Source organism: Maniola hyperantus, chromosome 14 (assembly GCF_902806685.2).
Source record: "Maniola hyperantus chromosome 14, iAphHyp1.2, whole genome shotgun sequence".
Lineage (NCBI taxonomy): Eukaryota > Metazoa > Arthropoda > Insecta > Lepidoptera > Nymphalidae > Maniola > Maniola hyperantus.
Window position 1 is genome coordinate 4,127,762 of NC_048549.1, and position 24,142 is coordinate 4,151,903.

A 24,142-nucleotide genomic window follows, 5' to 3' on the forward strand; every position below is an offset into this window, starting at 1 on the left:
GAAATTGATGGTAGGCATGTAGGTTACCATTGATTACCATCAATAATAATCCACAACGTCCTAGTGCAAACCTGTCTGACTTATCAATGGTATTTAGGTAGATATTTATAGATTTCATTGGCTAAGATAAGTGCAATTTATCTCTTATGAAACACAGGTAACATGTTAGAATTAAACTCAACCATTAAAATCACCTGTTGCATTTCAAAGTAATGATGGCGGATTAAAATTTTATTTTGGATCGACTGAAACGGGTTGCTTAGCTACCAAACGGTGGGATCGATTCGTCTAGAGTCTAGACTCCAAATCGAGATTGATACAATTTAAAGTCATAAGAAAACCCAAATACCGATACAAGATTGATCGTGGTTAGGTAAAACGGGTTCAAGCTGATATCCTATCTGAGATTGCACTTTTGGTCATAGAAGCATGTAGTGCAGGCGCTGACTGGTTTAGGTAGGCAGATTAGAGCTACATACTTCTACTTGAAAAGATATCGTTCATTAATTTTGTTCCACGCTTTATATTGAGTGTGAACTTTGCAAATTAATTAGCAATTAATCTCATAGTAATCTCTGTCACTCATACCTATATGACGTTTTGTTGGTCTACAAATCCGCTATCTCCTTCTAAAGGTCGATGTACATTATTTTCTGCCACGTGCCACGTGCGTGCTCACGTGCGTTTTTTTTTCTTTTGATAAAGAATACTAGCCAAGTTTATTATCCTGACTAATGCTCCCCTTTCCTCTCCAACTAAGCGTAAAGCTTGTGCTAGGAGTAGGTACGACAATAGTGCAACGGGTGGGGTTTGAACCGGCGACCATTCGGATTTCAGTCCTCTCCTTTAACTGTTGAGCCATCGAGGTTCGCTGGCTTGAACTTTGCGTAATTACTAGATATTGAATGGCGTTCCAATTTTACAGTTTATAATCCGTTTAACGTGTTCATGCAAATGTTAAAACTAATTGCTGTATGACTTCAGCCCTAAAAGTCATTGTCAGAAGTATGACACGAAGATTGCCATGAAATTATAAACTGTAGGTAATCCTGAGGTAATCAAAATAATAACGTATAAATTAGAATATTATTGGTTATTCAGAAGCGTTTAATTTTTGATGGACACCTAAACGGCAAATTCCCATGTAAACTATGATGTTTATTAGGTGAGTAACTAGGTCCTATGTTTTTGTTGGCTAATGGCTATATGCCATAACTTATGATTGCAGCTAGTTTAGGCAAGCTGAAACTCCAATCAAATCGAATTTAAGACCTGCATCGTTACGTCCTACGCGACTTTTCATGCAAGACCTATACCTATGTATTATGTTAATCATGGTATATGTCGAAACTAGTAATACTTACCTATTTTTTTTTAATTCTTTAACTAGCTAATGCCCATAGGCTACTTTTTATTCCGGAAAATTAAAGAGTTCCCACGAGATTTTTAAAAAAACCTAAACCATGCCGACGAAGTCGCAGGCATCATCTAGTTTTATATATTTAGATTTCGAAGATTATGTCAACAATTAAACACCCGATCTCCACGGAGAAAAATATTTGCAAATAATCTGAATTTATAAATTTTCCTATTTAAAAAGCGAGCTAAGGCGTAGAGAACTTACCAATACAAATACCAAAATCATCATCATCATCATCATCAACATCATCTCATCACTGGCTTCCTACTGAGAATTCTTAATAATGTTCTCAAGATGTGTGAAGTCTACCCATCTGCACTAGACCAGCGTACTGGACTATGGCCAAACCCTTCTCATACCAAAATATACTGTATCAATTAAAATTTAGAACTACAAATTTTTAATACCATTTTACGGATAAACACATAAAACATAAGCAGGTAGTCCCTACCTACAGTTGGATATTTATAAAGCTGTTTATTATTTCAAAACAGATTAAAAGGTTAAGGTCATAGGTAAGACAAGGAATCTTCAATTACATCAAACAAGTTTGTTTAGTTTTTACCACCTACAAATTTTGGTAACAAATTACCAAACGTTAAAACCACAGGCGAAGGTTAATATTAACAAACCGCTATAAGTAATGTACAGGTCTATATTATAATGTTCTCGCCATTGACTATTAGTTCAGGAAGCTGTTTTAGCTAACAAGCAAGTCACGAACAAAATAAGTTTATACTATCATTATAATTCATTCAGTGCCATCTTCTTACCAAAGCTCGGCGGTCGGCTGGAGTAAACTTTTTTAAGCACTTAATTCTCGTGTACTACCTACTTATAAGTCGGGTAAGGTTTTCTTATTTTGACGGCCAGGTGCCCTTTTGAGCTTTTTCCTAATCTTGCCTTCGAAGATCAATCGTGGAAACCCGTAGAAGGCTTCTCGTTTTAGGTAACCGAAAGATGCAACCTTTCCTCCGCACCGCGATTGTCATGAGCATCGGTTTTCAGTTCGCTCTTTCCAGTACTTACTTATACCTTACATGAGCGTTTGATATATTTTTTATTTACATAGGAACACGCTTGACCACGATCACACCTGATGGAAAGTGATGATGTGGCCTAAGATGGGATGAGTTTATATTATCTTAAGCTTAACTATAATGGCGCTGAAACGTGGACACTGAGAGTTACTGAGAGTCAACAAATTCAAAGTTGCTCAGCGTGCTATGTTAGGTGTCTCTTTGATGGACAAAATCCGTATTGAGAAAATCCGTAGGAAAATCCTACATAGCTCAACAAATGACTCATCTGAAGTGGCAGTGGGCCGGCCATGTCTGTCCCAGAACCGATGGCTGCTGCATCGTTTCAGTTTAAGAACATCTACTTCTGAACACATCCCTTTCGCATTGAGCACCACCATACCTGGCCCTCAGCCTTCAACCACCCACTTTACTCTTGAACTTTTTGGCTCCATCGGCCTTCGTTCTTACGACAAGCATGGCCTGCCCATTGCCCACAGCCACTTCAACTTATTAATAGCTTGGCTGCGTGTACACAATGAAAAATAATTGATTAGAAATAATTGTAAGTAAGTAGTAGTAGGTACCATCCATCATACGCTTGTCGGTAAAACTTCGTGAAGAATTTGGGAAAATCATGCCCTTAAAGTTAAAGCACCGAACTTGTAACTACTTCCTCGTAGGGGTTAAATTAAGGAATGGATATTTGTATAAAAAGGGTGATTTATCTGTTGCAGATGAATTCGGAAAGTCAGAAAACAAACTCCGAACCTCCCACTTAAGATCACAACATTTACCACTACGTCAGGGTGTATGTGTATATATATGTAAAAACCGGCCGAGTCAGGCTCGCGCAACGAAGGTTCCGTACTACAGTCGTATTTTTTCGACATTTTGCACGATAATTCAAAAACCATGATGTATAAAAATTTAAAATAAATAAAAATCTGTTTTAGAATGCACAAGTCCTTTCATATATGATACTTAGTGATCTTACTTTAAAAGTTGAAAATAGCAATATTTGTTCATGAACACAATATTTTAACTTTTTTCTTGTGATGTAACCACAAATTCACGATCAGATTCAGATTATTTCCCTCATGTCTGCTATAAGACATACCTACCTGCCAAATTTCATGATTCTAGGTCAACGGGAAGTACCTACCCTATAAGTTTTTTGACAGATAGATAGACAGACAACAAAGTGATCCTATAACTGTTCCTTTTTCCTTTTGAGGTACGGAACCCTAAAAATCAAGTAGAAAAATTCACACGATCGTGATAACCTTGTACCGCTACAGATTGGTCGAGCGTCCACTCAATAGGCTTCCATAACTAATAACATTTAGTAGGAAGCACTACAACTTTCACTTCTTTCGAGATTCTTTACGTGCCATTGAAGCTACCGTTTTTTTATGATGTTGGTAGTAGTTTAATCATAATTTAAATTTCGCCTTTTACCTATTGCAATCCAGTTTTTACAAGCGAATAAATAACTTTCTTGAGGGCACACGTCCACGTGGTCATTCTCCATAGAATTGAGAATGAGAAATACTTAATCCGTTCCGCAACAAAATACACCTGTCTCCGTGTGTGCACTCTGCACGTACCTAATGCCGCCAACAGAAATCGCTGGATGACTCGTGCCGCAATGAAAGAGAACTCATATCATAGCCACGACCACTGCACAGGTGACAGGAGGGAAAGATTGAGAAGAAGTAGCTTTTCCCGTAGATTTAGATATTGATATTGATTTAGATATGCTGAATGATGTATGATGATTATATATAATGATGGAATACACAAGTTTCAAACCCCTATTTCACCCCCTGTGGTTCAATTAAATACTTTCTTAGCGGATGTCTACGTCATAATAACTATCTATAACGCTACCGACCGAGCAATCGCGGTTGCGGCTTTTTGGGCTGCTCGTATTTGAGGTGACCGTCGACTCGAAAAGAAGAAGAATAACTATCTGCATGCCAAATTTCAGCCCGACCCGTCAAGTAGTTTGCGTTGTGCGTTCATAGATCAGTCAGCCAGTCAGTCAGTCAGTCATCTTTTTCTTTTATGTATTTAGATTAGTATGACGATAATAATAATACTGCTTTAGGTAATCACTCTTCTTTATGCGTATCATTATTGCTTGATTTTGGAAAAATACTTTATGTTGCCAAAAACTCTGCAATTTGACATAATTTATGTAAACTCAATTGAGAGTGCTTTCTTCAGTAGCTTAGTCGGTCTACCCAAACATCGTCCAAGACCCAAACATTAACGCTTAATTTTGTTAGGAGTAGAATTCTATTAAAACGTTATCCGCAATAATAATGAAGGCTGTATATTAGCGATATAATAATCCTGATATATATTATATATACAATCTCAACCTTGACATGCGATACGCAGTAGAAACGAAATCGATACGAAAATGCGGTGACCCGATCGATTTATAAGACTACGTATTATGATGTTGATTTGACGACTTTGTCTTAATTAATAGAACCTTACTTAGTCTAAGAGCATTCTTTTGCTCTTAGGCTGAACAGAGTTAAAGCGAGACAGTTTTTATATCTAAATACATAAAAGGAAAAAGTGACTGACTGACTGACTGATCTATCAACGCACAGCTCGAACTGCTGGACGGAACGGGCTGAAAGACATGCAGATAGCTATTATGATGTAGACATCCGTTAAGAATGATGACGTCTGTTAACCTAGTGGAGGATCTGCCAACGCTGCGCTTTCCGGTGCGAGGTCGCCATTTTAGCACTTTGGGATCCCAACTTGTACCGGTATCTGAACTAGTGCCCTGTCTATTGCCACTTTAGCTTTTAATCCGTTGAGTTACAGTAACCATACTTTATTGTGACCGCTTGATGTGTCTGCAAGGAGTTCTATAATCATTAATCACCTGGCAGAAATAACGAATGCAGAAATTGGAACCCTGATGGTCGTAAATTCGTTTCTTACACAATATTTTTTATTTAACAAAATATCTACATTAAAATTTACAGTAGCAGATTAAATTAATCTAGAATCTTAATCACCCTAGATTGACTTAAATTGAGTTAAAAGTTAAAACATAATGTTAGAAATATTATATACATTCTAAAAGTGTTCACAATTTTAGCAACTATTTTAAACGGCAGTTTAGAATAGTTTAGATATTCATATATGTGTAAACTAAATTGGTTTTATGCGCATTAATAGCTTATCACTGTGTTTCGATCGTAATAAAGATATTTTTATTGCCATAGATTTAACAATTTCAATTTAAAAATCGCTGCGTGATCTTTAACTAATTAACACGTGTGTTATCTGAATAATTTCAAAATTCACGGTAATGTCAAGTGATAACCATAATTTTATGGATGTATCTTCTTAGGAGCCTTGGAGATAATTGTTTTTTAATTGCATAGAGTCATTGATATATTGCAGTTTTTAGTACCTACCTTTTTAATTATACCGACTTTCAAGCTTCAACGATCTCCTTACAGACTCCGATCTCAATTGGACTCGGAAACGACTCAATTAGATAATAACATTAATTATTATTAAACCTCTTGAATGTTTATCAATGTCATTTGAACTAGAGGTGTCAAAAAATAATGTACCTAATAAATTTATTAAATATATAAATGTATTCAAGATATTCGTTTTTAGATTAAAACAAAATTGAATACAATATAATATAATAAGTAGTGAAAATTTGAGAAAATCCTTCCTAAAAAATAACTCAGGCGTTCGATGTTTGATACGCCGCGCGCGGCGCGACCGAGCGACGATATTAGAATAAAATATATTAGGTAGGTACAGCTGAATACAAATATCGTCGCGATTCGACGGTGAATAATTATTACATCGAATTTTCGTATTGGCCTGTTACATGTTGACTGTGATGATACGAGTATGCGGCTAGTATTTTTATCATTTTGTTTGTTTCGTAATAAATTTTGAATGCAGTTTTATTTATTTGTGAACTTGAGTGTCGATAAATATTTAATGCGAATAATTGTAATGTAGATTAGGCAAAATAATGTAGATTAGGTACATTTTTGTGTTGTGATAGATTTGTGTCGCGCGTTAATAATACCTATTATAGTAGATTTGTTCTTTTTGGAAATACTTGCGTCATTTTATAAATCGTATGAGAAAATGTTTTTCAAAGTGTAGGTATTATCATACATTTAAGTATTATAGGTAATAGGTTAGGTACGTGAAGTGGTATTGTTCTTTTTAGAAATCATCATCATTTTATAATTCGTATGATAATAAATATGTAGAAATGTATGATAATAAATATAGTAGTTACCTACTAAAAAGTTTTTTTATAGGTAACTAGGTAAACTTACCTACCTATTGTATTGTAGGTATCTACTTGACATTGCTTTATCGTTCTACTTGTTTTTATTTTTACATACATAGGTAGGTACTAGGTACTGTATTCCGCGACAGGTTGAGATGCCAATCGGGGTATGAGGCGGGGGTGACACCCGGCACACCCGCACGTCACCCTCGCTCGCCCGCACTGGGTTAGCACAGGGGCCGTGCGGGTGTGCGGGGCATTCCCTCCCCGATTGCCATTTCGACCTGTCGCGAATGTATGCATTGGGTACCTATTAAGAGTAAAATTTAAAATTTAAATCAATCGAGTTAAATACAAGCTATACCCTAGTTCTCGACCTTATTGACGGTTATGAGAAAGTTGTTTTTTGTCATATTCTTGTTCAGTAGGTATCATTCATAGATTGTTAAAATGTTGTTCCCTATGTCAATAAGGTCGGAAATCGCTTGCACCCATTTATCTGCTTGCGCCTCATGGTGAAATCGGTGCAAGCAAATCTCGACCTTATTGACGGTTATGAGAAAGTTGTTTTTTGTCATATTCTTGCTCAGTATAATTCATAGATTGCTAAAATGCTATTTTCTGACGTATGTCAATAAGGTCGAAAATCGATTGCACCCATTTTTTTGCTTGCGCCTCACGGTTCAAGCAATTTTTTTTTTGTAACAAAATAATGTAACGTTAATAATTATTAAATATTTGTCTGTAACACGTGATAATATTGTGATACACACATGAACCTGTATTTGACACCTCTAATTTGAACCCATCGCTGGCCCAATACTGAGCACGGGTTTCATCTCTGAAGAGAATGATTTGTCCGTAGTCCACCATACTCGCTAAGTGTGCATTAGCAGACTTCCTACACCTTTGAGAATTTGGAAAGATTGTGGAAAGATAAGAAAACATATCTCTGGCATGCAGATTTCCTCACGATGTTTTCCTTTATCAAAAAAATTAGAGGATACGTGCCCGGCATCGAATAAATGTGTAGGACGTGTGTGAGAGCAATTATAGTCATTTTAATTGCATTCCCGATTTATTTGGGGTCTTCTTCGCACTTCTAATCTAGTATTCTCCTTGCGGACAACCTTTATATATTTCTAACTTTTTTTTTTGAAATGTAAGAACAGTTTACTTTAATCCGTTTCACCTGAGTAGTTTTGGATTGTACTTACCTAATTAATATTATAACTTTTAGTACTTTGTGCTTTGCTGTTTGGCGAGTACTTACTGTGACAGCACCATCATTCATGACTAACATGCAAGCGAGATTTTAGTTCAGAAGGGGAATCTTAGAAAATCTTCTTGGTCAAAATAGACTACGTCCACAGTAAGTATAAAGAGAGACAAATACTATATTCTGTGCTATGACTAAGTTTGACTGACTCACCATTTTAACTAGCAACAATCTATAGGAAATACAAAATTAATTATTTGCTGAAGTTAGCAAAAGTCGAGTTGTCTAGGTAGGTATTATCCAATTACCTCAATACTGAATTCAAATAGTTACTTTAACTAGGTTTACGAAAGACAAATAAGTACCGAGTACTATCAAATAGGTATGCGTTGAGCGAATCTAGTTCACTTTCACGGCGTCTGTTTAAGCTGCAATTTATTAAGGTATCCTGTCTTATGTTTAGATCTGAGAATGTACCATTTAAAGTCTATTTTCTGTTGTTGTTTCGAAAACAAACTCAAATCAGTGCTGCAATCACGTTTACGTATAGTTTCTCTAGTAAAGGTTCTCCTGAGAGAATGTCCTTTTAAGCACCTTCTAATTGTATCGGATTAATATCGAATACCATTCACCTAGTTAATTTGATTGTTGAATTTAAATTGTTTATAATGAAAGGCAAAAAAAGAAAGTTTATTTCCAATTTATTTAGGCTGTTTAGGCATGGCTCTCTTAACGATACAATTAAAAGAGCTCTTGCCACCATAAATATTCCTGCGCTCATTGAGCCGGCAGGGATTAGTCGGGATGATGGCAAGAGACCTGATGGATTGACGCTGGTTCCCTGGGAACGGGGACGGGCGCTAATGTGGGACGCAACTTGCGTTGACACATTGGCCCCGTGTCATATCAGGAAGACAGCATCAAGACCGGGAGCCGCAGCAGAAACAGCTGAAAACGGCAAGCGGCGCAAGTATGCCTCTCTTATAGAGAGTTACATTTTTGTGCCGTTTGCCGTGGAGACCCTGGGGCCATGGAGTCTTAGTGCTAAAAATTTTTTACGAGACATTTCACCGCGATTAATAGCCTCAACTGGTGACAGAAGGGCTGGCTCATTTTTTGCGCAGCGGATCAGCCTGGCTGTCCAGCGCGGAAATGCAGCCAGTATTCTTGGCACCATTCCACGCGGTCATGATTTATATAGTAATTAGATAAGGCTAGCTTTAAGTTTTATTGTTTTAAAAAAAAAAAAAAATTTATCAGATAATATGTTCCGTTACACCTACCATTAGTTATTTATATTTAACTATTTACTTCATTTGTACAAGTTTTCTTGCTAAATAATGGATTAAAAATAACAGATTTAAAATGAAGTATTAAATACAGATTCCCGTTGGTCCAGATGCGCCTTCTCACTTCAACAAAGTCTGTTTCTGACTTCTGATGTGAAACAAAAAAGTCTTGTTTCCTTTCTCATTAAGGTTTCTTGCTAATTATTACTAACTCCTTACTTTATTAGGTTCTTTTTCAAATCCATCTCAATTCTATTTAGAATGGTGAGTATGTAAATGCCAAATACTGAAGGACAGCTTATGGCCACAGCCTTACAGTTTCCGATAGTATAGATAACAATTTGTTACGTGCTTCAACTTGCGCTGGAAATGGTTTAACTTTGTTCAAGCAATTTTATACTCATTCTCGAAGGTTGTAAAGTTTAAAGTTGAGTAGCAAAGGAAAATTGCCTCAAAGTAGCGTGGAGACATCTAAACGTTTTGCGTTTATGACGGTTTCGTGCATCGGTTAAGCCGTAACGTATCTGTATCGATTTTTATGGGCATTTTAAACACGAACCCGGCCTCTGCTATGGCTATTTGTTTCTTTTCTTCTATACTTGTTTTCGCTTTTCTTTTTGAAAAACCATTTTCAGCATTACCTACCTACTATTGTTCGAGGTCGTACCTATATAATATTGTTAGTTACTTATCAAAAACTTCGAACGGCTGGATTTATTTAAATCTATTATAATATATTTATATTATATTATAAATCTATTATATTATATTTATATTATATTATATTTATTTATTGACTAAATGTATAATGTAGAATATTCTAAACTAGCGTTGCCCGCGGCTTTGTACACCTACAACAGAACTGACTTTTCCCGTGGATTTTCTAAAAACACTATCTTTAAATTTTTTGCTGTATTTTTTTCAAATTGTAGAGAGTAAATTGTACCTACACCTACCTTAATAATTTAATGAATTATTAAAAAATAGCTGCTTTTAGATTTTAGGTACTTAGGTCAAAAATTTAAATGTTAGTTACAGCTAACTGTAAGGTTTGGTTTGATTCTGTATTATTTTGATATTGTAGCTAACCGTTAGCTGATTAGGTCACGTCTTCAATAAGAGATAAGCTTGGTTTCACGTCGTATTAGCGCTTGAGATGATTGCAGTTAAAATGATTTGTATAGTAATTAGATAAGGATAGCTTTAAGTTTTATTGTAATATTTTCATTAAAAAAAATGTATAGGTAACTGTAAAAATGTGTACAAGAAAAAAATTGTACTGCAATTCATCACAAATGCTTAGAAGAGAATAAATTTGAATGATTCAGAGAAATTAAGTAATTAGGTAAAATAAAAGAAGAAACTTATTACCACAGTCGTATAAACTTTTGTTAGATGAAATAATAATATAGAGTAGGAAAAAGGGTTTCGTCATTAAAAAGAGAGAGACGAAAAGTAGTCTTCAGTGAATAAATAAAAAGTAACGGAAGAGAATATGTCATCAAATAAAATTAAACCATTTATATCATCTTATTTTACTATAAATCATAGTGATAATGTTTAAAGCAACATCTATCACATTGTACCTGCTTACATTAAATTAATAGTATGCAATCAAATTAACGTGATTAATAGCCTACAGGTTCGTATGGTTATAGCGTAAAGGAAACTCGTTTACGGTTTACAAAATTACTCCATTCATCCGAGCTGACTCCTCTGAGATACAGCGTATGTAAGGGTGCATTTCCACCAGAGATGTACTATGCTACGTTGCTACGGATGCGTTTGATATCCACCAATCATATTCATTGGTGCACATAGCTTAGCACTGGTGGAAACGGATTCAACTAAGATATGTTTTTATATGGAAGGATGCGTGCTATGGATGCCTGCTATGGGACGTCGCGAGTGGTGTAGCTACTAGCTATGTGCAGAGCAGAATACCTACAGCGTACGCACAGCTACACAGCTTAGTATTGCTGGAAACGGTCACATATTTTCGTAGCGTAGATTTTACATCTTCGCAGCAAAGCTGCAAAGCACATCTCTGGTGGAAAGGCACCCTAATGCTAGTACCACGACTAGCTTCTTTGATAAAATACCATCCTAAATCCTGTGCAAGTCAGATATAGTCGTATATACTTATATACGTATATGCTATCTGACCTATTCGACGCCATAATGAGAATTGTGGTTACATTATCAAAAAAATGTGTTCATGAACAAATATTAGTATAACTTTCAATATAAGTAGGTAACTATATCAAGTGGGGTATCATATGAAAGAGTTTTACGTGTACATTCTAAAACAGATTTTTATTTATTTTAATGCGTAACAGTTTTTGATTTGTCGTGCAAAATATCGAAAATACGACTAGTCCGGAATCCTCGGTGCGCGAGTCTGACTCGCACTTGGCCGGTTTTTATTTGCAACTGAAAGACAAACTCCTTTATATTTAAGGACTAGGTATTGCATTCGGTATATATTTCAATTAAACACATCGTGGTGGGAAGCGGAATAAACTGCATTGTAACTTTAGGCAATACTCAGTGGCTAATCTAAGTTTGCTATCCGCTCTGACCTAGTTCATCTCAGGCAGGATAGGTACTTACCTTTTAATTAGTAAGACGATAGCAGTTTGTATCCTGTAGGTATAAAGCAAAAGGCAATGTCGAGCAGTTTTGCCTTGTGGGGGACTTCGACCATGGCTTGTTTTGTTATCATTCTACCAAGAAAGACAGGCCGCCAAGCGATTAAGCGTTCAAGTATAATGACGCTTAGAAACCGATAAGACATGGGTTTAATAAAATATCAACAACAAGAACCGCTAAAAAGATGATGCAGGTAAACGGGCAGGCAGGTAAAGAGTTGTATTGAGGGAATAGATGTTCACTACTAGGCATAGGTCTCTTGCAGGGATCTCCACACGCCACGATCTTGCCGCAAGTCTTGCTTGGTCTTAGTCCGCAAGAAATCACACAGAAAAAATAAAACTTGATTTTGATCTCTCAGCATAAGATGACTTAGTTGGATTTCAGAACTGGAAGTAAGCTACTTCTAACCGCCTCCGATGGGGAACTTTGCTTGACCAAGCCGAGCAGTAGTAGAAAAGAAAAGAAAAGAAAAGAAAATAAGAAAAGTACCCAGTAGCTTTGATGGCGATGAATTGATGATCTAACCTATAAGGCGTTGACTTGTGGTAGTGCCTCACCATAATCCAGCCTCGTATTTTGAAGCATGTCAAAGAAGTTAGCATAAATAAATTATAGTAAAAATTAGATGTGTAAAGTAGGTAGACAAGTTTTATAAGTGTGGGTGACCACAAGTTGCGAATGGTCTAACGAGCGAAGTGCTAAATGATTGTGTTATGTAATGTACGGGATTTCCTACCATTCATTCAGTAAATCATAGATGAATGCAAATATGAGGAAGCCTTATATGTAGATTTTAACTCTCGGTTGTGCTTGAGACTTGGAGACTTGATGGATTCAGTAGGTAGTCAAATTTAAAATTATCTTCACAGAAATTGTGTTTCCTTAAATCGTTATAGGTACTTACTACTTACACACACTTTTTTGCATCGGGTATAGTACGACCTGAAGAGTGACATAGGCTACTTTTTATCCCGGAAAATCAAAGAGTTCCCACAGGATTTTAAAACCTAAATCTACGCGTACGAAGTCGCGGGCATTAGCTAGTGGTAATAATATTCTTTAGAAGTAAAATACAGTACAGTACGCGGCAGAAAATAATGTACATCTACCTTTAGAATGTGATTTCAGCTTTGTAGAGCGTTGTCTCTGTCACTCATACCTATGTGACGTTTTATCGGTCTCAACGACACAGACAATGCTCTACAAAACTGCTATCTCTTTCTAAAGGTCGATGTACATTATTTTCTGCCGCATAATCTAGGGCATTTAAGTGGTAGTAGTTCCGTTTTTCCTTTTGAGGTACGGAACCCTAAAAATTATTTGTTTACTTTGTAGTGGTTTTGAAAGTCGGTTTTTTTAATTTGTTTTTTTATCTTAGATTGATTTACAAAGAGATAACCCTTGACCCTATAATATATTATACTCTGAAGACTAGATCAGTAATGTGATCCGTACCACGGAACCCTTTGTGTGTGAGTCCGACTCGCACTTGACCGGTTTTTAGGAATAATACCTATTTGATATTGGTTATTTATTGAGGTTACTTAACTTAAGTAATAGGTGAATGTCAAAAGTTGAAGGAATTTGAGAAACATCGAAATAGGCTCCTATTATATTTAATGTTTATGGATATGTAATACGCTAAAGTGGCCTTGCATCGCTCTTCAAGTAGAATTTAGTTTCAGTGTGTAAATCTGTGTTTTTATTTTTATTTTTATTCAATATAGGTATACGCTTGACCACAATCACACCTGATGGAAAGTGATGATGTGGCCTAAGATGGGACGCGTTTACTTAAAAGATGCCTATTCACTCTTGTTTTAAAGATACCCGGGTTGTAATTGTTCACACTTAAAAGTTTTTTTTTCACCGCAAATTGCTATTGCGCTGGAACCATGTCTCATTAACATCGAAATGACGTCATTTTGACGTCAGCCGAAATAAAAATATACCATCAGCTCGAAACTTCAATCTAGTGCTGATGTCACTAAAATGGCGGCCACGCACATTAGCAACTTGCGGGACTTATATCAGGTGACAAGTGACGCCGAGCAGGTGCGCAAGCGGTTTTTAACCGATCTAACAAAGGAGTCTCAATTCGGAGGGTTTTTAGGGTTCCTACCGGGAGGGTGCTAATGGGACCCTATAATCCCTATTACTAAGGCTCTGCTCTCTATCCGTCCCTCCGTCCGTCCGTATGTCTGTCAATGGGCTGTAAAGTAAAGTAAGTAAGTAAAATATGCTTTATTGTACACCAAAACCAAAACAATAGACATATAACAAAGATAGCATGTACAATAGGTGGCCTTATCGCTAAAATAGCGATCTCTTCCAGGCAACCTTAGGGTTGAGGATATAATAAAAATTAAAGAAAGCGGAAGGGGTGTACTAATTAAATAAAGTAAATATACATAATATACATATATATATATATATATATATATATATATATATATATATATATACACATAAAAATACAACAGTAAATAAGAGAGGAATAGACGACAGATAAGTGGAATAAAAAGTAAAAATAAATATATAAACACATCAAATGGAGGATAAATAAAAGAGCTTCAATTTCGTTTTGAAAATTGATAGTGATTGAGACTGTATGATATCCAAGGGGAGAGAATTCCATAGCAGTATAGCGGTAACAATAAATGATTTAGCATAATAAGAAGAGGAGTGTGTAGGAACTTTCAGACGTAGATTATTTTGAGAACGAAGAGAAAAAGAGTGTGTATCACATACGTACTCAAAGCGTTCTTTAAGATAAAAAGGAATGGAGGGATTGAACAGTATACAGTAAAGAAGATGAAGAATATGAGTATTCCTGTAAGTAGTAGAGCTGTAAGTATCTCATTAACCATAATACTTAGGTAGAGGTCTGAAATTTTCACAGAATGTGTATTTCTATTGCCGCTATAACAACAAATGACAAATATTTCAAACTTGCCGCCTGAAAATTAAAAAAAAAATGTTATTTTTGTATGATGGTACGGAACCCTTTGAATTGTTTGTATATCTGATTTCTTTTGAGAATAAATTCTTTAACCACAACCCTTCCTGTGCGAGTCCGACTCGCACTTGAAAAAAATTAAAACGAAAATAATTCATGAAATAATTAGTATTTTCAATTTTCAAAGTAAGATAGGTACCTACCTAGTGGGGTATTGTTAGATAGGATTTTACCTGCACATTCTAAAACAGATTTTTATTTATTTTTATGCATATAGTTTTTTCGTGCAAAATGTCGAAAAATACCCGAGTACGGAACCCTCGGTGTGCGAGTCTAATTCGCACTTGGCCGGTTTTTTTTCAACTTTGGCAGTGACTTAATGCGGAGCGACCTTTGAGTCTTCTCCATGTTTGGTTCGCTTTATTTACTTACCTAGGTATATCAATTTTAACTAATTTTCAAAGGTAGGTAATAACGCTAAGATTAGGTAGTAGGTACCTAAGTTGTTATCAAGCAACATGTTGCGCCCTAGTTTCATTCTAACCTATCTTATCATGTAGGTATTTAAAGCAAATAAATTAAATTCGTAAAATTACTGCAATTCGATGTGAAGGCATCCTAAGTATATTGGGAATGATATAATAAGCCGTTTGCGGTTAAGTTACAAATCTAAACTCATGAACGTATAATCTAACTTATGATAAGATGAACTAACTCTTACTGAACTCAGAATAAGGGCTATAATCGTTGAAGGATCATCATAGCCTAGATACACATAGTTCACACTTCACACGTTTAGAACGGAAAGACGTGAATCGGAACAACTTATACTACCTACCTATCGACCTTCATATTACGTGTATGCTGAAACATTGCAATACCAACTTGCATTTCACACTTAAGTGACATATAACATAATAATTCATACCTTTTTACCCGACCGAGCGACAGCAAAGACAAGGTCATGCTTTTAACGACTATCTTATGGGATTCTTACCCTTGAAGCATTAATCATATTCCATTCCATTCCTCATTGATAAAAATAATTCCATGGAATATGAAATTTCAGTATATAATGTACCATACAGGTACTGTATTTGAACAACAAATACTGAAAACAACGATTTTAAAATTGTTTGTAAGCTGCGACTAAAACAAACGAAAATTTTTTGAGTTTTTCTTTGACGGTTTATGTACGGGAGCGGTGTGCAGGCGTGGCAACCGCCACAGTTTATTGCAATGTTTCACCTCAGATAAGAAATATTTCATACAACCAAAATATGATGTTCATAATTATGTACTAAAAGGGCGAAGCCCGACTCGCACTTGAGCGGGTTTTTTTCGCTTCAGCATTGACATAATCAGATTTCATATGATTGCTATCTGAAAATTTGGTGACCGGTACCTCGACCGTGACGTTAGTAGGCAACGTGCACTAGCACTAAAATAGTCCACTTTCAAAGCCCTAGGACAGAGACGTGCACAGGATTTAAAACCTCGGCTGGCATTAGTTGGGTTATAGGATAATTACCCACCCCATTACTGACAGATCATAATTAAAAGTAAGCACTAAACTATGGCAAAATAAGCAGTGCTTTTATGCCTCTATGGCTGCACGCTACTCCCCTAGGAGTCATCATGATCATCCTTGTCAACCGATAGACGTTTACTGCTGGACTTAGACCTCGACTCGTTTCATGTCATCTGTAAGTGGGGAGTCGGCCAACGCTGCGCTTTCCGGTGCAAGGTCACCATTCTAGCATCTTGGGACCTCTAGGAATACCTAATGTTTATTATTCCTTCACATATCTACTTACTTACAGTAAGCGGCCGAAAGTAATGTACATCGGCCTTTAGACATTTCGGCTTTGTAGAGCGTTGTCTCTGTCACTCATACCTATATGACGTTTTGTCGGTCTCAACGACAGGGACAGCGCTCTACAAATCTGCTATCTCCTTTTAAAGGTCGAAGTACATTACTTTCGGCTGCGTATTACTGTAATATTTACTTTCGCTAACTCTGGTAAGCGAGGCTTTACGCAAAAACCACTCGAAGCTCAAAGGAATGTTGCCTTTACGTCAGTCGGTTACTCGATCGCGTCGTCTGTGGCCCTATCGCGGTTGTTTGACAGCTACAATGTCACGATCGCAATCATCTCTGATTGGTTAATGCTCGCTCACTATTGGCCACAATGCATTGTTGCAACAAGAATCGCACAAATTCAGCCAATCAGAACAATTGAGATTGTAATAATGATTGATGCAGGCTTTAGACAATCGCCCTACTGGATTCTTAAACTGGGGTTCAGAAAACGTATCAAGGGCAAAGTAAAAGTTGTATTCGGTAAGTTTCAACCACTTAGCTTGAAAAAGTTGAGGAGGTTATAAAATTGTCGTAATAATAATTTTATTATTGTTGCAGTTCCGGATGTGGCGAAAGATTATAATAATTATTAATTGCAGTAAGCGCGGCAAAACAACAAAACATTGAGATTTAAAATTTAATAAGAAAATGATAATTTGGAAATTGGTTCGACAGAACCTAGATAAATTATTACTTTAGTTATTAGTATTGTAGAATGTCTACATTTAAAATGAAAGCTGAAGGGAGTTTAAAAGTGAGCTAGCACTTGTGAGAACGGGTCTCTTCTCAAATTGAGAAGGATTTAGGCTATAGTCCAACACTCTGCCCAAGTGCGGACTACCAGACGTTGAATTACATAGTTGTCGAATATTTTACAGCACATTAAAGAGTAGGTAGAAACCGCAATAACAATTATCAAAAAGAATATAATATAAGTAAAGTAAAAGTTGTGTGAATTCTGCCAATCCGCACTTGGCCAGCGTGGTAGACTATGGCGTAAACCGTTCTCATTCTAAGCAGAGACCTGTGCTCAGTACTACCTAGTAGACGGGATCACGGCGATGGGTTGAGAGTTGAGACAATGATGAAGTAAAAGTATATCGCCTACAACGGATTTGTACAAGGGATTCGTAATTATTCGCATCTTACGTCAAAACAAGGTACAAGTTACTCTACTTTCCCTGCACAGAAAACCGGATTGAGTTTCTATAGAATGTTTGATAATACATCATAATATGTATATACCTACAATGTCCCTACTTATGTCTGTAAATATTTTGAATTTACTTTCTACATTTTTAGGGTTCCGTACCTCAAAAGGAAAAACGGAACCCTTATAGGATCACTTTGTTGTCTGTCTGTCAAGAAACCTACAGGGTACTTCCCGTGGACCTAGAATCAGGAAATTTGGCAGGTAGGTAGATGTTATAGCTGACATTAGGGGAAAAATCTAAAAACCGTGAATTTGTGGTTAAATGACACAAAAAAATTAAGTTGTGGTCATGAACTAAAATTAGTATTTTCAATATTTGAAGTAAGATAACTATATCAAGTGGGGTATCATATGAAAGGGCGTTATCTGTGGATTCTAAAACAGATTTTTATTAATTTTTAAGATTCATAGTTTTTGAATTATCGTGCAAAATGTCGAAAAAATAGGACTTTTGTACGGAACCCTCGTTGCGCGACCCTGACTTGCACTTGGCCGGTTTTTTATTTAACTTTCCAACTGCTCATTGACTCTCGTTAGTTTGAATATGTAATGTTATGACGAATGGCGGTTGTTTCTCAACGGAAGGGTGCCAACGGGATTCTATTACTAAGCCTCCGCTGTCCGCCCGTCTGTCTGTCAGCGGGCTGTACCTATATCATAAACCGTAATAGGTAGAGTTAAAATTTTCACAAAGTGTGCATTTCTATTACCCGTATTGCCGCTTTAATAACAAATAATAAAAAAAACTAACCAAGTGCGAGTCAGACTCGCGTACCAAGGGTTCCGTACTCGGGCATTTTTTCCGACATCTTGCACGATAAATCAAAATGTATTTAATATGCGCTTATATATAAAATATATAAAAATCTGTTTTAGAATCTACAGGTAAAGCTCTATTATATTACGATGCCCCATTTTGGTATAGTAATCTTACTTTGAAAGTTAAAAAACTCAATTATTTTTTCATGAACACATTTTTTTTTTGTGATGTAACCACCACGCAAATTCACGGTTTTCGGATTTTTTCCTTTCCTTGTGCTATTAAGACCTACCTACCTACCAAATTTCATCATTCTAGATCATCGTGAAGTACCCTATAGGTTTCTTAACGGACACCTCATACAGACAGACAACTAAGTAAGGGTTCCTTATTTCTTTTTGAGGTACGGAACCCTAAAAAAACGAAGTAACGAGCGTCATGTAGTATCACATACAGTCTATTCGATATCTGAACCAATTTCGCCGACGCAAAGCCGAAATAAAGTGCCAATTTATCGAAAGCGAGCGTCCGCACTTTCACTTGTCGATCATCACTCACTTTATCACCTCAGATAACTATCTATAGCTACTTAGTTCCTACACCAATAACTCAATTACTGCAAAAGGATAGGATGGAACATGATATCTAATTGATTGAAATTATGGGTAATTAGGGTATTAAATAGAGGGTCCAAAATACGTAAAATCCACCTCCTTTGTTAGTTTTAAGTGTTCCATTTTAAATTATCCATTAAACTAAAAAAGTAGGTACGTCATTACGATGTGACGTCACATTCCAGTATTTCATAGAATATCTCATACTAAGTGCGCGTTTGACCTATGATTAAAAGTTACTGATTTGACTAGTTGTCAAATGGCGTATTACAGCGGTTTAGGCTGTTCTACAGTCTGCATCATCTATAGTAGTACCTATAGTACTGTTTTTACCCGACTACGGCAAAGCTAAAAGTATGGGTTATGATTAATTTATAGACCATGACTCTATGATGCAGCCAGATTAAGTTGAAACTATCTTTCTACTTTGTTTCGCCCTTCCACGCCGGAAGCATTACGGAGCGGAGATATTGTTTTCAGCAAACCAATCTGATTATTAAAAGATACGTGACGTAATAAAAATTATCGTGTTCTTTTCATTTTCAAAAGTGTGATCGATTAAACATATGTCTGCTCCGCTTCAGTTCACAGGCACTCTTATAGTATACTAGCTTATGCTCGCTACTTTGTCCGCGTGGACGGAATACATTTCAAACTCCTATTTCACCCCCTTAGAGGTTGAATTTTCAAAAATCCTTTCTTAGCGGATGCCTACGTTATAATAGCTATCTGCATGCCAAATTTCAGCCCGATCCATCCAGTTGATAGATCAGTCAGTCAGTCAGTCACCTTTTCCTTTTACATATTTAGATGTCTCTGCTCCGATTAAAAAACCTTGATTATTCATATCGAATTCATTTTTATTTTTTTATATTATTTAATAATTGTTTTAATATTATTATCATGCTAAACATAAAAGTGTCCACAAAAAACAAACACACCACAGGAATTTGCGAAAAAATACCTAATAAAGACTAAAAAATCTAAGCGTTATTTGGATCCTTTGCGAATCTTTTTACCTTTTCTTGATAAATACGATGTTTTTCTTCCAAAGATTTCAGGGCACTTGACGGTCTAATTCCACCTACATTGACCGTAAACTTTATTTCCACGGGGGATACCGCAGTTGTTTGTTTTTGTTCAGTACCCTGACTTCGGGCACTTGACTTTTTTCTGGTTGTATCATAACCAGCTTTTATATACTTCTGCAAATTATCTTTAGCAGATAAAAGCTTTCGTTCTATCATCCGACTTGGTCTCGATTCTTTTTCTTTCATATTTTCGGTATAATTTGTATGGTTATTGTCTTTGGATTCCCGCTCTTTCACGTCCAGTGACTTTGATTTTGTACAAATTTTTTTAATCGCTGACGATTTTTCTTGATTTTTTTCAACTAAATATGAAGACTTTTTACCTTTTGGATCTGCACTTCTAACGGCACTTGAACCTCGACGCTTTACAGAAGCCTCTTTCTGAGCCTTTTTTTCATTTTCAGCTTCCATTTCTTTCTTATAAATTTTGAGACGATTTTCCATCCGAACCTTCTCTGAATATCTCTGTAGACTTTTGGCCCTTTCAAGTCTTGGCCTTATATTTTCCATATCTGGCCCCAATCCTCCAAGTTGTACATTTTGACTTATTGGGATTGTAGTTCGTCTAACATGACGGCGAGGTCTGGAAACTTCAGATACACTTCGGAGATTACTATCGTCAATATCTACTGGAGATTTTCTACCAATGTCCTCATCAAAACGTAGACTTTCTTCGAAAGATTGATCTAGGTACTGTTCCAATTCTTGATTCATTATTTTATTGTAATACATTTCATTATATGCCTCCGTATTATAAAATTCATTATTAATATTACTGCTGTACTCCTCCGCGAAACTTTCTCTTTCAGTATCTCCACATTCTGGAGATATAGAACGTATTTCATTTGGATCTTTCTTCATTTTGTCATTGAAATTAGAAGAAAACTGTTTTCGAAACATCTCCAAATAAGATATCTTTTTACCTCTCTGCAAGTTATTGTTCATAAGGTAACCTCTACATTGTTGATCCTCGCCGCCTTTATATGCATCAGTTCTGGTTGCTTTGGTACCCATTTGCCGTTGCTTTTTATTCCCTTTAGACACTTTAATCAGTACATCCTGTTCATAAAATGGTACCAAGATTGTGTCAACAATTTCACCAGCTGCCTTTTCTTTTCGTGGTGACTTTTTTTTGCTTTCTAATTCCAAGCTATCCAATGAAATATTACTATAAAATCTTGATTTTGTATCCATTATTTCAGTTTTAAAGTTTATGAAAACTGTAAAAACTGCTTGTAAATAAAATCAATGACATGTGGAAATTGGAAATACGATGTTCACCATACACATTTTTAATTTTGACATTTAGTGACACATGTGGGATAACGGATATAAAAATTATGGAAACTAAAAAATAAAAAAGGTTTAAATAATAATATTAATAATAAATGGGTCTAGCGTAAAAAGTCGCGTAAAGGTTAACTCTTCACGCGCCACTTTAACTTCTTGTGTGCAAGTTAAATTACAATTTTAGTCCTTATTTTAAAGGTGACCCATAGAGTTAAAATGGCGCGTGAGGAGTCATTTTGTACGGACTATATATATTGTTGAAATCAAGGTTGAAATGCACCGAAAAAAAATGAATCGCCGAAATGTATTAGAAAGAGAGGTCCAATCAAACCTACAAAGTTGATATAAATAAATTATTATTTACTTATATAAATTATTATGTCTTTATGTAAATCTATATTACAAATGTAACTTCCGACAAAAGATAAATTTGATCCCGAGCAATATGTTCTTCATCAATAAAATATAGGTCAACATGTCTGGTTCTAGGTTGAATCAACATAATAACTTATCTACTACTAATCATAAATTGACCATTTAATTTTTCCTGATTCGCATTTTTTAGGAATCCGTAATCACATCTATTTTACTCAAAAACTATTAAAGCTGAAAATTGCAGTATAGTAGACTAAAACCTCGTTACTAATAGGTAATCAAATAAAACAATCATAGTTCACAGAACACGGAAAGTTGCCCCGGCACCTTGGACGATAAGTATTAGACAAACTATTTAGAGGGAGAAAATTCAACCGCAGAAACAACCATGTTTCTATTAATATTTTGACCCGACTACGGCGAAGCTCAAAGGAGTGTTATGTGTTTTTGACTTGTACGTTCGTCCGTTCCTATGTCCGCTCGTAACTACTCAACGGCTCAACCGATTTTATAAATGATAGATACATCATTAGATCAGTCTTGATGGCGAGAGTGGCACTGGGTACAGGCTACATAAAATTCTTAAAAATTGAAATAGCGGTGAAAAAGGAGCAATACGAACCGCAGTCTTGTTGCTTTTGGTTTGCAACACGAAAAAAGTTTGCTTATTACTTGCTAACATATTGGTCATAGCTACGGAACCCTCCCACTTTGTTTCTAGTTTTTTTATAGAATGTTTGAGTAGGTATCATCATTTTAAATATCAATCAAGACACGTCCTTGGCAAAGAAGGTAAATTTGCATTTTCAATACATATATTAACTTGTATTTAGGTATATTCCATATCGTTTCTGGGTCAAGCTATTCAAATCGACATTTTAATTTATATCGATTTAACAATGAACAAGCGGTGTCGATCAATTTTGTAATCAATCTGTTATACTTTATTCGATTCGGTTTGTCTATTGTTTTATAAATCGATAAGCAGTTAGAAAAATTAACATTATTCATTATCTGATTAGCAAAACAACTGCAGTTAGGTGCAGAAAAATGTGTTTTTAATTCCACCAATATCTGAGAGTAACCCATCTCTCGTTCATTAAGCCTGAAATACACAATGTGACTGAAACTTTACATGGCATGGCAGGACTTCCACGTCTGACGTCATACTGAAAGTAGACATGCACGGAAATATAGAGCCAGACCAGGATAAACGTGTAACTACATATAGGCACCTACTAGTGGTTCGCCCCGAACTATCCCATCCCATATAACTCCCATATATTATGATAGTATTAAATGTATAGTAATAGTTAACTTTTACAGTGGGACAAGGAAAATCGAACTAACGCCGCCACCTTGTGAAATGTCACGCTGTATATGCGGTGTTGCTAAGTAAAAATTTGAAATTCACTGTTTTTAGGGTTCCGTACCTCAAAAGGAAAAACGGAACCCTTATAGGACCACTTTGTTGTCTGTCTGTCTGTATGTCTGTCTGTCTGTCTGTCGGTCTGTCAAGAAACCTACAGGGTAGGTACTTCCCGTTGACCTAGAACCATGAAATGTGGCAGGTAGGTAGGTCTTATAGCTATCATTCGGGGAAAAATCTGAAATCCGCGAATTTGTGGTTACATCACACAAAAAAAATAATTGTGGTCACGAACCAAAAATTAGTATTTTCAATTTTCGAAGTAAGTTAACTATATAAAGTGGGGTATCATATGAAAGGGCTTCACCTGTGCATTCTAAAACAGATTTTTATTTATTTTTATGCATCATAGTTTTTGAATTATCTTGCAAAATGTCAAAAAAATACGACTGTAGTACGGAACCCTGGTTGAGCGGGCCTGACTCGCACTGGGCTGGTTTTTGTTAAATATTACAGCCATTCCATATATAACATCACGATACATCCTGATAATAGATATAGCATAAATGTGTCTGCATGTTATAATATTATAGCTACATTTAGCACTAGGCAAATGTAGTATTTGAGCAGGTAAATATGATGTTGCAAGTCCATGGCCTATAAATGGTTTTATTATTTTTTCTCGCTGTGGAAACA

The 24,142-nt window shown here is 35.9% G+C and overlaps 2 protein-coding genes across 2 annotated transcripts in view; one reads left to right on the plus strand and one right to left on the minus strand.

The window, feature by feature from the left end:
- LOC117988600 (uncharacterized) overlaps window positions 1-24,142 on the plus strand; it is a 96,529-nt gene that overhangs the window by 10,791 nt on the left and 61,596 nt on the right. The window lies entirely within an intron of this gene.
- LOC117988598 (DNA ligase 1-like) lies at window positions 20,257-21,681 on the minus strand. Its single transcript, XM_034975756.2, has one exon. It carries the CDS (start codon window positions 21,604-21,606, stop codon window positions 20,305-20,307), a length of 1,302 nt encoding a protein of 433 aa, XP_034831647.1. The 5' UTR covers window positions 21,607-21,681; the 3' UTR covers window positions 20,257-20,304.